The sequence below is a fragment of the Phragmites australis genome, chromosome 5, assembly GCF_958298935.1.
Source record: "Phragmites australis chromosome 5, lpPhrAust1.1, whole genome shotgun sequence".
Lineage (NCBI taxonomy): Eukaryota > Viridiplantae > Streptophyta > Magnoliopsida > Poales > Poaceae > Phragmites > Phragmites australis.
The window spans coordinates 44372889-44388416 of NC_084925.1; the positions used below are offsets into that span (position 1 = coordinate 44372889).

A 15528-nucleotide genomic window follows, 5' to 3' on the forward strand; every position below is an offset into this window, starting at 1 on the left:
GGCGAGCGGCGGCTCCCGGGTCGGCGTGCGTGTGCGTGTGCCGTGTGCGCCCACCACCTCACGCGCTGTCTGCTGAGCTTCCTGCCTTTGCCAGCCTTTGAAGTAAATCAAGTAATCCTACACATTTTTGCAACCCTCACACCTTACGCCATCCCTTGTGTTTGTTTGCGGACCCCATGTTGCCTACAGTAGTTCGAAAAATTCTGGTGTTCCTCACAATGCGTCACGAGCGTATACTTTCTAAGACTGTTTTTCTACATCCAACCATGATTGTTATACTGTACTATAACACTGTATCGCCAACCAGTTCCTGTGTGAATGGTGGTAGCTGGTGCAGCAAGCAGAGGAGGACCCGTTAGTTTTACCACTAGAAGTAGTAGTAGTAGTACTGTACTAGTTTAGTGGGGCAAACACTGGGTGGTGTTAGAGTCAGACGTGCCTGCAGCTGCAGGAGAGACCCGATCCGACTTGAATGTGCATTATTGTCATATTTGTTACTGTAACATTTTTATTGACTGCACGTCTGCACCGGTGCAGGTTGCTGCAGGTGGCAGTAGAGAGAGAAGCAGAGGGATGGCGACAGGCAGACTCTGACACCCCACGCAGATGGCCGGCAGCCACCCACCCCACCATCTCTCTCCTGACTCACACTCGAACACAAATACGTGTACTGCTCGGGCCTCGGGCATACGAGGACTCCAGAATCTGTGCTGCTGCTCACCAGTTGCTCCTGCACCAGTAGGTAGCAGTCAGACACTCATCGTGCAAAGAACTTGTTACCCAGCGGTCAAATGTCTGTTTGCAGCGCAAAATATACCGAATGTAAAAGTATCTGGTAGATTGGACCGCAAAAATCTAAATTATAAAAGTTAAATAGTATAATTTATATAAGTCAGTGGAAGATAGATGGTTGGATTATTATAATTTGGAGGTTGAATTATTATAAATGGGATGACACACTCTGTTTGTTTGTTTTAATTACAGATTATAGTTATAATTCACAATCTACAAGTTGAAATAAATAGAGTCTATGACCTAAAGGTCACTTAACAATACTAGTTAAAAAAATTAAAATTTTAATAGTGTATTTGATTGGAGGGATGAGGATAGATAGGATGGGATATGTTGATATATTTTTCTAAGGTGTTTGGTTAAAAGGTGGGATATGTTGATCAATTTTTTAGAGTTGTTTGCTTGAAAGGTGGATATGATATGATCATTCATTTTGAGAAAATATTTCTTATCTATGTTTGATATAGTGTGCGGTTCTTTTGGTCGGATAAGGTCATCTTACTTGTCTAATCTTGATCATTTGTAAAATAGTTATTATTAATTAGAATATTGTATTGCTAGTTAGTATATAACATTATGATATTAAAGTTGATAAATATTGATTAAAATTAGTGATAATTAACATGTTTTTTTGTTAATTCATAATTAGTATGGTAAGATTAAGGTTGATAATTGTTAGTACATACTAATTTGTATATAATAAACTATTATTATCTGATATTAAAATATATAATTTAGTTAATTATTCTGATCACATCTGTCCTCCTCCCTCCAGCTCCAAACACAAAACTAGTCCATTCTATCTGCCCAACCAAATAGACAATTAAAATCATCTTGTCTCTAAAAATATAAATAGGTATAACACGTTCAGTATTACTCTCTAACCAAACTCATCCTAAATAATTATTGTGAAATAAAAACTTTTAAGATTAACATATGATCAATTAGCCTAATAACTGCCATAAGCAGTTACCAACCAAGGGGCACCCGTTTGGACCACTCAAACGGACATGGTCATGTACCTTGAATATGTATATATATGTAAACTTAATGATCAATAATTGAAGTTCTTGATTCTACTTTATCTACTTTCAATTACAATATGTTATCAGACACTTTGATCTCCACTGAACGATCAACAAAAAAAACTGGCCACTCAGCCAGACAAGAAGCAATAACATAGAGGCACGAAGGCCTCTCCCAGACGGTAACCACACAAATGGAACCCTCACCTTCGACAACTGGCGATGTTCTTCACTACTTGATGGGCTTGGAAGCGGCAGTCCTCTGTCACATTCGTCCCATATCGCCGCTCAGCCACACTTGTAACAGTGGCCACGCACGTACCCATCGTCGCACCCGTGCACGTGCTCGTCGACGTTTTGACCACCACCGCAGCCCTGCAGGGGCTGCACCCAGTCCTACAGCCGCTCCTGCTATCGGACCACTGCCCACTATGGTAGCACGCTGTGGTGCTCTCCCTTTCTTCAACAATATGACGACAATGGTGTACTCGGAGGAGGAGGATCTGAAGGAGTGCACTAGGAAGTACTCAGAGGAGGAGGATCTGGATGAGTGCACTAGGAAGTACTCAGAGGAGGAGGATCTGGATGAGTGCACTAGGAAGTACTCCTCCGAGTACACCCCGCTTACTCCTCCAAGGGACACCGCCGCCCCCACTGCTCCATCACTCGCCACAATTAGATATTTAGGATCCATTGCGGCCAGAGCCTCCCTGGAGCAATGGCGAAACATGGCCTCACCACTTCCTCCCGTGGTATCGACCCTAACATGTCGGTCGGGTCATCCTTCTTAGAGCTAGTCTTCATTGATATAAGGAACCGTCCAGATAGTATTCCAATTAATCACTAAGTCGATCATTTGCATAATCATGACTGCAATGATTAACTAGAATACCACCCTGATACTTTTAGCATGGGTTTTGTGCCCAAGATCGAAACACATGCTCTCCAACATATAGTATCACAACGCAGTTTAAAAAAGAGCAAGTAATTAAAGTTATATTACAAGTTCTTAAGCATTTAACAAGTTTACAATTTACAACAAAAAAGAGTTAGGAAGAGATAAAAACCGACTCAACTCCTAACCAATAAAAGAAACTATGTAGCAGAAGACTAAATACTATACAACAAAAGAAAAATGAAGTCATATGCCCTTAGACTCCATCACAAACTGATCAATTATGCACATAAATACTGATGTTGGTATATCGGGACACTCCAACTCTATCATAATGCGAAATCATGATAGGTCATCAATTATATTGATTCTGGAGAATCATTTGACCGAAAGACTACAATTATCGACACATACTTCCCCTAAAGATTGCAAACGACCTTCTCTATAATCAAGATCCCAAGACCATGGCAGAGTGCTGAAAGCGTTCGGATTGGACACAATGGAAGGATGCAATCCAGACAGAATTGCACTCGCTCTCCAAAAGAGTGCTATTCACATCAGTAATACCTACTCCTCTTAACATCTTCCCAATGAGATACAAGTGGGTTTTCGTCCGCAAACGAAATGAAAACAACGAGGTGGTGAGATATAAAGCTAGACTTATAGCACAAGGGTTTATGTAGAGACCGACACTAAGTTCAATGAGACATAGTCTCTGAAGGACTAGACATTTCGAATCCAAACGTAAAACGCAACATGTATTGTTTAAAGCTTAAAAAGTCACTATATGACTTAAAACAGTCGAGAAGAATGTGGTATAACCGACTAAAAGAGTTCATTCTAAAAAAGGTACTCTAACAATGATGATTGCCCATGTGTCTTCATAAAGAAGTCCTTAACAGGATTTTGTATGAGCTCTGTCTATGTTGATGATCTGCATATCATTGGAAATATAGAAGATATAGATGAAGCAAGCAATCAGCTAAAGACGGAATTTGAAATGAAGGATTTAGATAAAACCAAATTTTGCTTGGGTATACAACTCAAGCATCTTCCTTCAGGTATTTTAGTACACCAAGCCAGATATACCTAGAAAATATTGGAGAAATTCAATATGAACAAATTACATCCATCCAAGACTCTCATGGTTATTCGATCTCTTGATATGGAGAAAGAAACATTTAGACCTTAGGAAGAAGGAGAAGAGATACTGGGACCTGATGTTTCTTATCTTAGTGCCATTAGAGCGCTTATGTATCTTGCAAATTGCACAGGCCTGATATCCCATTTACAGTGAATTTACTAGCTAGGCATAGCGCTGCTCTAACTAAACATCATTGAGCGGGAGTCATAAATATCTTTCAAAGAAAACAAGATATGAATATGATTGGATACAATGATATTGATTATTTATCAGATCATCACAATACCATATCACAGATAGACTTTATGTTCTTACATGGTGGAATAGTTATTTCATGGAAGTCTTCAAAATAGACTCTATTGGCTACATCCACAAATTATTCTGAAACAATTGCATTATATGAAGCATTACGTGAATGCGTATGGCTTCGCAGAATGATAAACCATATACAACAGTCATATGGAATCGGTTCCATTGAATCACCAACAATTATCTATGAAGATAATTCTGCATGCATTATTCAAATGCAAATATGTTACCTAAAGAACAATATAACCAAATATATTTCTCATAAAATATGTTATCATCATGAATTGCAAAATAATAGAGAGATAGAAATCGTGCAAACTAAGTTATGTGATAATCTCACTGATTTATTCACTAAGTACTTACTAGCCTCTATATTCTAAAAATGTGTTCACGAAATTGATATGCAACGACAGCTAGATTTGCAAAGTTCAGGAGAAGTTGATCTCTGAATAATAACCTATTTATATTATATTACGCTCTTTTTCCTTATGAGTTTTTCCTATATGGTTTCTCATATAATGTTTTCAATGAAGCAATATCTACCTTGTTTCTCATATCTTTCCAAGTGGTTTTTAGAGATTAATAATCCAAAGATCATAATTATTTTTCTCTAAGCTTACCGATGAGTTTTTCACCCTTAGGTATCTCATATGAGCTTAAAAAGAGGCAATACCAATATATTCTACATCATTTTCTTCTTATTTTTTCTATTAGGTTCAAAAGAGTTTTACTGGCATATCAACATATCAAATATATTATTTTCTCTTCATATTTTTTTCATAGAATTTTTGGAGGAGTTCTAACGAGAAGTTTACATTCAAATAATTGATCAAGAAAAGTGTTACGAATAGACATATTTTGTGATTAATATATGATCAATTTGCCTAATAACTGCTATAAGCAGTTACCAACCAAGGACACCTATTTTGACGGAACTACCACTGAATGAACATGTTCATATCCCTTAAATATATATATATATATATATAGATTAATAATTGAAGTTCTTGATTGTACTGTTGGTTCTAGTCTAGAGGCTTTCAATTACCATAATAATCATAATTTGGCTATACTGGCCTTTCCCATTCATGACAAGTAATGGTGAAGCCTCAGCCTCTACTTCTGGGAACCAGAGCTTTCTCTCTTGGTGGCTTACTTTGGTTGAGGTACTAGCTGGTGGTAGGGTGCATGGGGGAGGGGGACAGGACCCATCTCTCAAGTCTGCAGGCTGCAGCAGCATGGCTGCTGTGCTCTTCTGCCTTTTGTTGCTGCTGTCTCTGACGGCCAGCTTTACGGAAACTCGTAAACAAAGGCCTGCACTGCACTGCGAGTCTGCGATTCTCTCCATCTCTGCTCTTCCAGTGCACACACATGTGTGCCTGTTCAATTCAAAGCTGGCAAAGCTTCCTGCCCCTGCCATGCACTGCCTGCGCGAAGGCAAGTGGTAAAAAGAAGACACAGAGAGGAGGGAGGTGACCTAAAGATGTCAAGAGCGCAACTAGCACCACCGTACGCTCGCTCACACGCTGCTAAGGCTTTTTTCACACTGTTCGTGCATGCTGCCTGCCGTTTTGCTCCATGTGTCCTCGCATACCTGCCTTCCGAGTTACGTTACGTGTGCATGATTTTTGTTGCTGAAGAAAATATCCAGCAAGAGCCTTCAAATTTGAGAACGATCCGACTTAGGTCACTTTTGGATTACAGGATTATTTTCCTAAATTCTGCATTTTTTTAATTGAAATTAAATTGATTTTTGTGAAATTCTATATCATTCCTGCATTTCAAAAAAGTCCTTAGCTAAGTTTTTTCTGCTACAAGTGCTTCTCAGGAAGATATTACTTTGTCTCGTCCAGTAAAAGAGAAGATATTGCGGCCGATAAAAGTAAAGCCGAAAGTGTAGGCGCACAATAGCTTGCGTGCTTTTCAGGTTGCTCTGATTCGTTCCGCCAGGTGAAAGACGCAACAAGCTTGCGTCTTCTTTCCCCGGCAGATGTGATAGCTCATGGCTAGTCGCAGTCATGATTTCCTTTTCTTTTTCACTTACTATCCTATGGGGTTCCTACAATATGAATGGGATTCTTTTCTCTTGGAAAAACATGGCTTAGATCTCTGCAGAAGCCAAGCACACAAACAACGGTATGACGTTGCCCACGTTCTCTGACTTTAGATATGACGGTCCAGTCAGAGGCCATATGCTATTTTCTTTTCCCTTCAGAAAAATAGGAAAAGCACAGTACTACACATAAACGAAACTGCAAGTGCTCCGTTGATGTGACCACTCCGTTGCGGTGAAAAAGATTGCTAAACTTTGAGCGAAAGCACGCAACTGAAAAATTAGCATTTGCCTCAAGCGTAGTGATTAAGCATAATGAGCACAAAAGGTGTCGTTTTGCAAACAAAAGGCAGTTAAGCTTCATAGCTCTACTAGGTACTTTCTCAAGCATCAGATACACTTGAAACCCAACTGTACTTGACTGGTCAAAGTAGGAAGACAGGGAGGCATGCTCACTGACACCAACAGTCGGGCGCCATGGGCCGGCAGTGTGGGCTACAGATAAGCCAGTCACCGAGTGATCAATGGCCATCGCCACTCAGACAGCAGCACACACAGGGAAACACTAGTTTCTGTGCAATAATAATGATGTGCCTTGACGCATCAGAAAAGAATTGGTTGTTTTTTGCCTTGCCTTTCTTACTCCATGTATTCTGATGTGGTTGGTTACGAACTGGTCAAAGTATTTTTTTTTCCCTCTCTATTTTTTGCTCCAATGCACCTCACTCTTCTTGTCTCTTTTCTGCGGCGTGGAGGGAACAAACAACAGAGAGATAGGGGGCTCCACGGCAGCGAAGGGAAGTGATGGCTGATGAGGCCTCGCTTTTGGGCTTTTAGCTGTGACAGATAAGGGTAGGGCATCAGTGCAGGGCAGGCAAAGCTGCATGGATTCGGAATTGCAAGGCACTCTTCCGGATCACCCAGCGATCTATTGTAATCACAAGTACAAGGCTGCTCTCAGTGACTCAGTCTTTCCTTGCGGCTTTGACTGTGTCATACCAACAAAATCTCACTTTCAAGTTTACTCCTCAACTTATATGTACTAAGTGGAGCGTTTCTTCCATTTTATCCCAAGCACAGCTGGTAGATAACTCAGCAACACTACGTGTCTTTTCGACAGGCTAAATGGTAGTTAGTAGTAGATTCTCTGTTCTCTTCGAAGTACAGGTTCTGCCAGCGTATGATTCAAGCATGCCTCAAATGCATGATGTTGCCAAATGCAGCCGCGCTCCACTATTTGCTCTTCCGGATAAACCCTGCCAAAAACCACAGACCACCACCAGATCCACAATGAGTACCTGTCCAACCCTACATTTCCCTCATTTTGACCTCCGTTTCCCTTCACTCTCCTAAGCAGATCCAATGAGCAAGGAAATGAAAAACCATGCCGCCAAACAGTAACACACGCCACTAACTCACTCGCAGTGACAGCACATGTTTTGTCCCCTGATGCAGCTACGCGAGCAGGGACTGTGTGTCAGGAGAGTGAAGGCGTTCCGCTCCCCTCCCCTCTCCCTTCCATGATGAGTCAAAGAAGCGGTCAGTCAGATAGGGCGCAGGCCTTCCCATCTGATTCACAGATGCATGGCATATGTTCAGTGCAGTAGCTGCGCTCCATGCCGTCCATCGTACGCTCGCCTGCTACCCCTCTGCCCTCTGCCGCTGCGGCAGGCACGGATCAGGACTGGTCACTCGCTGCATGCTTTCGGCCGGTCAGCCACTGCCCACAGGGCAAGTGTGCTGCTTGTCATGCACGGATGGATGGACGGACGTTGGCATCTTCTCGTCAGAGACGCTCCCATTCCCGTGCACCTTTGCTGCAGCGGTCAGTGCAGTGCAGAGCGGTGCGGTGAGCCGGTGGTAAATGGGAGATGCCTTGGTAGGTGTGGGGGTTGGCGCAGCAAACGATTTGAGCTCACTTTATATGCCTGCAGTGTAGGCAGTGTGTACTGGAGTACTACTGCCATGATGAAAGAAAGGAGTACTGGCTCACTTGGACGTACTGGTTCCACGGATTTGCAAATAAGACTCCATTTTGCTATCCTAGGTTTGGTCTGGGTTTTCAACGCCATTGGATATTTGGGCGCAGATGATAGTACTGAATTCTGAATTAGCGAGAGACAGGGAAATCCTGTAGCGAACCGTGGAGGCATGCTGCATGCAGCAGGGTCACAGCGAAAGAAAGCAGAGGCGCAGAGCTAGCACTCCACTGACTGTTTTTGCGCAGCGCTAGTCTTATGCAAAGGTGAGAAAGATGAATGATCATCTTGTTAGTAAATTTAGTCCTGTAGAAGCCACATGTTAATCTACGGAGACGATGTACATAAATCACAAAGGATATCGAAGACACGATGTTTATTAATAAGTTTCAGATGAAACATATATCCCAGGATATGACTACGAATACTCGTCCCTATGATTACAGCACTGGCCACTCCGAGTTCCTGACAGAACGCCAGTCTCCAACAGTGAGCTTGTCACTATATCATTATAGTTAACAATAATAATGGTGTTCAATATTTATAGATTAAAAATACAAATTTGATGCAAACTCTATCTCTAACCACCTAATATAACTCAAATCCAATTTGTAACCTGTTTGTGCATACATATTCGAACACACCTGGTTGGATCAAGCGTTTCAAAACCCACAACGAATGAGCAGTGGACGCTAGATCAACCAAGTAGGCTGCGATGATGAGATGAGCGAGATCGATGGCGGAGTTAGCGCAGGGCAGCACGAGGGACCGGAGCGGCGCGCCGGTGGCGGGGACCGTGCCACAGTGGGCGCACGGTGGAACACTTTCGCGGGAAAAATTTGCTTCATGTGGGGCGATCTGCAGGCGGCGGCCACGACTTCATAGGTTACCTCAAACGAGCTCTTGCCAGCAACCTAGGGGCAGGGACCATCCATGCTCTTACTGGACGTATCAACCATGGACTAGTAGCTAGCCTGATGGCCATCGATCTCGCCATGGCCAGCTACTTGGCTACTACTGCTCAATAGAGAGAGGCCGTGATCTAAGAAGCTTAGGGTGTAATAGGTTTTCTGGCCAGGCCCTTATCCAAGATTGCCGAATGGAGCCTCAACGTGTCTAGGCTCCGTGGGAACGCCCGAATCGAGTGTGCTACTTGGTCATGCTCCGAAGATGAATTCGTAGGCTAGCAAGTGTAGATGAATTCGTAGGCCTTTCGTAGATGATGTTGCAAATGAGGATATGTGACTATTTTTTGTTATCATTGTTTCCACCTCTGTTATTTTTCATCCTGCTGGCTGATTTTCATATTTAGTATCCCTCAACCTGCATGTTCTACTTATATCAGATGATGTTACATTGTCAAGGACCGAGTCTAATCTATGCATCATTGTTTCTATTTTATCATTGTTTCTATTTGATCAGGGTATTGCCTGTGTTGAACTCCTGGCCGGGGGCTGCCAATCACACCCTTATTTGCGGTGGGCGCGCGGCTGGTTGGTGTGGTTAGACGTGCCCGTAACCCCACCACAGAAGATCCGCGGTCTGCCAACCGGGTTCCTGGCACGTCTGGCCGGTGAGAGGGGAGCGAGCTGCAGCGCGGCTGTAGCATCAGGAGGCAGTCATGTCAGGTAGGGCAGCAGCGCCTTTCCAAGCGCAGCTAGCGTTGCTCAATCTAGAAGTCAGAAGGTGGCATGGCATCTTTGATCTTTCTCTTGCCTATGATGTAAGTTGATTATAATCTGCAAACTAAAATAAATAAATCAAAATCGAATTGTTAGAGGTATAATTTAGCTTTCATCAGATTATAATAATTTAGTAATCCGTTTCTATCGCAAATACGTACCATTCAACTTTTACAATTTAATTTTTTACCATCTACAATCTATCAGCTATTTTTTACAATCTATAACTAAAATAAACACCCTTAATCGGATGGTACACTTAAACACGGGTGACGACGTGCCTATCGCTTTGTGGCGCGGTCCGCGGCATGGCGAGCGGCACATGCAGCGGGTGAGCGGTCAGAAGGACTGCAGTAGGCAGGCAGGCAGGGGAACATGCAGATGCAGTGTGACGACCACTGATGGAGTGGGCTCGGTGGTGCTGGAGTACTTGTGGTAGGCACATTCACTGCGCGTCTGCGCCACCCTGTGCGCACGCACGCACGGACTCTGTAGCTGTAGCGTTCTTCAGCTCCACGTTGCAGATTCCAAATCTCCGATCAAAAGTGCCAATCCGTAGGTTAAAGCATGGCTGCTGCTGGTGAAACAACATGCTTTGGAGGATAAGCCACTGTCAAGAAGAGAAGGCCTGGCTACAAAACATGTCCACTATGGGCTGCTTGCCTGCAACTGGAAGGAAGTCCAGCATTTGCACCGAGCCAACTGACGGCCATGGTTAGGCAGTCGAGTACCAGGGTTCAAGCTGAGCCTCGAAATCCAGATGCTTCTTCTCACTTTCACACTATGAACAAATGGTCAATGGCGCCAGCATCCCAACTTAAACAAGAGCTAACGGTAGGCTACAACCCTGGCCTATGGCGGATCCAAAGTCAAGAAGCAGGGAGTTTGGCATGATATTTTGATCGACGTCTTGATACCCTAACCTAGGGTTTCTTTCCTCCCTGGAGGCGGCCGTGGAGAATACGGAGATTTGTTCGTATTCTAGCCAGGGTTAACACTAGCGGCGAATTGGAACATCTGTTTCATCGTTGTGTTTGGCCTAGGCATCGTAAGACGGTGCACGATAATCTCTCGAACATGTGGCATGGCGAGTGAGAGAGAACACGATGATGTTGTGGCGGTGAAAGAATCGAATGACGGAAGAGGAGGGAATTAGGCTATTAATTTTTTTTACTCCTACCGAATTCTAGAATAAGTAACAACTTTAGCCTAGATGAATTGAAATATAACTACACGATCAAACTAGATAGAAGTATGAAAAAAAAAGCAAACTAAAATACAAAGTAAATGCGAAAAGTAAAGTTTGCAAGTAAGTAAAATGCTCAAATGTAAATACGGGAGAGTAAGAAGATAGACAAAAGAATATCAATTTTTTTCTGAGGCATCGAGGGGTTGGTACTCCACATAGTTCTCGTTGGAGCATCCACAAAGGATATCACTTCCGTTTTGAGTCACGAAGTCTCAAGTGCTCACTCTTAATTGTCATTTTTCTATCTCCGAATTGGTGATCATCAAACCAAGCATAAAGCTCTTCGTGGAGCTCCAATCATCAAACACCAGCTAGGTGTTACCAACCACCAAGAGTAACAAACCAAAAACTTCACTTGACCAACATCATGCTTAGACTACAGCTAGATGCACATTTGCTACTCTTCAAGCACTAAAGATGTCCATAACCTACAATTAAGAACTTTAAAATTCACTTAAGTACACTCTCTTACTTCTTGATAACACATACAGTGTATGAGTTTTTCTAGGGTCACAAGAGAACACAGGGAGGTGAGATAGGGGGTATTTATAGGCTAGAGATCCAAAACTAGCTATTGCCCAACTACCCCCATTTTCTGTGATCGCCGGAAGGTCTGGCGCTCTCTGTCTCCACTGTACCAAAACATCTGGTGTTAATGCCTCCGAAATTTAGTCATTAACTAGCTGTCAAAATCTGGTAATAGTCATTGCCGATTTAACAATAATGATCCAGTGAAACAACCAGTCATACGCCGGACCATTCGACGGCTAGAACCACGTGAACCAGCCAGGTGCAACCCTCTCTGCAACAAAACCTCCGGTGAACGTTCCGGTGTGCAGAACTCCAAACGCCGGACCATCCGGTGGGTAGAACCAAAACTGACAACACTCGGTAATCATCTCTAGAATAAAAACTTCAATGTGCACCAACTACATACGCCGGACCATCCAGTGTTTACTGAATTTTTCTGTTGAAACTCAAAACATCCCGACGAGAACAATTGTTTCTGCACTGGAACTTCCGACGCATGTAACCATTTGAACCAGTAACTACAACCTTCTCTACAAGAAATGATCCGACGTACCCAACTTATAACGACGGACCATCCGGTGTTTACTTCAATTTTTTTTCACACTTGAGTATCATAGGAAATACTCCGGTGTTGATATGTTGTGTGCGACGAACCATCCGGAGAGCTTACTGATTTTCTTACTTTAAAGTAAGAAAGCTCCGGTGGGTACCACTATTCGATCCCCGAAACTTTCGATGAGACTATTTTTCTCTGAGCTCGTCCAATTCAAATTTTCTTATGCCTTAACTTCTCGACATCTCGACTAAGGTCTTCTGTGAGCTACCTAGTGCTAAATTTTACAAGTGTGTATAAAATCAAGTCTAGACTCACTAGATAAAGATACTACACCAATTGAAGATGGCTCCTCCGAATCCGATTCATTGGTGTCACTTCTGAAATTTCTGCCTTCAGAAGGAGAATCCTGGGAACTGCAGTAAATGACAGTAACTATCTTATGATTCTAATTAGGCACTGGTGATCATGTAAGAAGCATCACTGAGCACTGCAACAAAAAAATTACTCACCTTTGCAGTAAGAGAATAAAAATCAGGCATACTATAATCATCCCCAACTGTGCAACAGTGAGCACTGCAACAAAAGTCCCCAAAGATACGTACAAATGAACATGAATGTTATAGTGGTCTATTCTAACACAGGTAAGGTAGATACCGCTGCACTATTTGGCATCAATAAGGCATATTACTACTAATTTCAATTAATTTTGACTGTTGCAGGGAAAAAACACTATGGCAGCACAATTGGCCCTAAAAATCACACTACGGCAACACAATTGATCTCTACTACAAATTCCTGCAAAATCAGTTTTTAGCCAACAGAGACACAACTGCTAGCTGCTTCTTTCCTGAGACCCTTGTCCATTATAACCCTCCGTGATTCATCTGATTCAGACCATTGTCTAATAGCAGCATGAAAATTTGATATCAACACATGAATTCCAGGATTTTGTGGGTCAACCTCTAGCATGCGCACAGCAACTTTCTTTCCTCTTACAACATCCATATTAGCTCTGCATGCGTTCAACATAGCAACATAGATGGCACTGGAATGCCCATTGCGGCTTGAAGTTAAACTACAATATAGATCCCAGGCCTCGTCAATCTGGCCTGCACGGCCTAGCATGTCAATTAAGCATGCATAGTGCTCTGGTTGTGGATCAATTCCATACTTGCTTTTCATCAAATGTAGCATGGACCGACCTTCATCCACAAGACCACAGTGTCCACAAGCTGAGAGAACCGCCAGAAATGTAATGGCGTTTGGCAAGACCATGGGTGCAGCTTTCTCCATCAGCTTAAACAAATCCAAGGCCTCCTCACCATGCCCATGGCGACAGTATACGTCAATCATGCTAGACCAGGAAACCACAGTTCTGCCAGCCATCCGGTCAAACACTATACGTGCAACCATTGTCCTCCCACATTTTGCATACATGTCAATAAGCGCATTGCACATGATGGTGTCAGAATCAAACCCACAACGGAGAGCCTTGCAATGCACCTGCATACCGTACGCCAAGTTTGCTGTTGCTGAGCAGGCCGTGAGGGCGCATGTCAACGAAATTCCATTGAGCTCAGTCCTCCTCAGCATCGAGAAAGCCTCCCTAAACCGGCCGTTCTCCACGCAGCCTGAAAGAACAGCGTTGTACAGCGCGGCATCCTTCGGGCACTCCGTCCGCGCGAACACTCCCATGGCGTCCTCGAATAGGCCACAGCTCATGTAGAGGTCAACAAGCGCCGTCACCATGATGACATCGCCGTGGCACGAGACAACGCTCCGTGCGTGGACCTGGCGGCCGGGGAGAAGTGCGCGGGACACGGCGCAGGCCTTGAGCATGGTGCAGAGGGTGGCGGCCGTAGGCGGGAACCCTGCGGCGGCCATGCCGCAGAAGGCGCCCACGGCGGCGTGGGGGCGCGCGTGGCGGACGAGGCAGGCAAGGAGCGCGTTCCAGGCGACGGCATCCCGCGCGGGCATTTCGTCGAACAGGCGGGACGCAGCGCCCGGGAGCCCTGCGTTGGCGTAGGAGGTGAGGAGGGCAGTGGCCGGGATTGGGATGAGGCTGGAGAGGGAGGAGGACTTGAGCAGGGTGCCATGGATGGCCGGAGAAAGGGAGGGATGGGAGGAGAGGAGGCGGAGCAGGGTAGACAGCGGCAGCTGCCGCGGAGACGCGCGGGGCATTGTGGAGACGCACGGGGCATCAGGAGGCAGTCGTATCTCTTTCAGTCCCCTTAAAACTTACTCTCTACATTCTTATATAGAAAACTGTTTTTTTTAAAAATTATCTCTCTATATTAATATACTCTTTAACATACTCAATGTATCTCACTTACTATATTTTATTAGGTTCCTCTCCTATCTCAATAACGGATAAACCTCAGCCATTAGCTTCATCTCTCTCCCAAACTCCTCCACACACGCAGCAACGCAACCACTTCGATCAAAATCGACCTAGGGGAAAGGATCAATTTTGACTAGCCATTGACCACTCACCGACAGTGAAGTTCGCTGGATGGTTGGTACCAAGATGTTCAGTGCACCGAGGCGAACCCATTTGTGGGGTTGGCGGTGACATGCACGCTGGTGAAGTGTGTCGATGGCAGCAATGGCGGCAACGACTGTTGGGTGCGACGGTGGCGGCGTGATTCGGCGAGAGAGAGGGAGGTAAAGGGTCAGAAAGCTTCAGTGAAGCATGGCGGAGCTCAACAAGTGCTTGCCTTTGAAAGAATCGAATGGCCCAAGAGGGGGGGTGAATTGGGCGCTAATTAAAACTTCTACCGCTTTCTAAAACAAATAACAACCTTAGCCTAGATAAAGAAGAATGCAACTACGTGATTTAAACTAGAACAAGGCAACTAAACAAGCAAGATAACTAAGAGAGAGAACGGTAAAAAGAAAGACTTGTAAAAACCAAGATACTCAAAGTAAAATACGGGAATGTAAATAGTTGGAGAAGAGAACACCAATTTTTTCCCGAGGTTTCGAGAAGTTGGCACTTCCCCCTAGTCCTCATTGGAGCATCCACCAAGGATGTAGCTCCCCCTTAAGTCACCAAGACTCAAGTGCTCCCTCTTGATTGCCCCTTCTCCATCTCCGGATTGGTGAGCATCAAACCAAGTACATCATCTCTTCCCGAGGCTCCCACAAGTCCTCCAAGAGCTCACCGAGAACACCTTCGATAACCAAGACCGTCTAGGTGTTGCCAACCACCAAGAGTAACAAGCTTCAAGCTTCACTTGACAAAGACAAAGCCTAGACAACAGCTAGATGCACACTCGTTACTCTCCAAGCACTAAAGATGTCCTTAATCTTC

General features: G+C 44.1%; 1 protein-coding gene across 2 annotated transcripts; it reads right to left on the bottom strand.

Moving 5' to 3' along the window:
- Nucleotides 1-12546: 12546 nt before the first annotated feature.
- Nucleotides 12547-14460, bottom strand: LOC133919917 (pentatricopeptide repeat-containing protein At5g66500, mitochondrial-like). 2 transcript variants are annotated; one of them, XM_062364485.1, is made up of 2 exons: nucleotides 12725-14460; nucleotides 12547-12628 (listed from the first exon to the last, which is right to left on the bottom strand). In XM_062364485.1, the coding sequence occupies exon 1, from the start codon at nucleotides 14394-14396 to the stop codon at nucleotides 13026-13028; it is 1371 nt and encodes a 456-aa protein (XP_062220469.1). In that variant the 5' UTR covers nucleotides 14397-14460; the 3' UTR covers nucleotides 12547-12628; nucleotides 12725-13025. The 2 variants fall into 2 exon arrangements, with proteins under 2 accessions (XP_062220469.1, XP_062220470.1); XM_062364486.1 differs by having other exon boundaries at nucleotides 12547-12647.
- Nucleotides 14461-15528: the final 1068 nt, after the last annotated feature.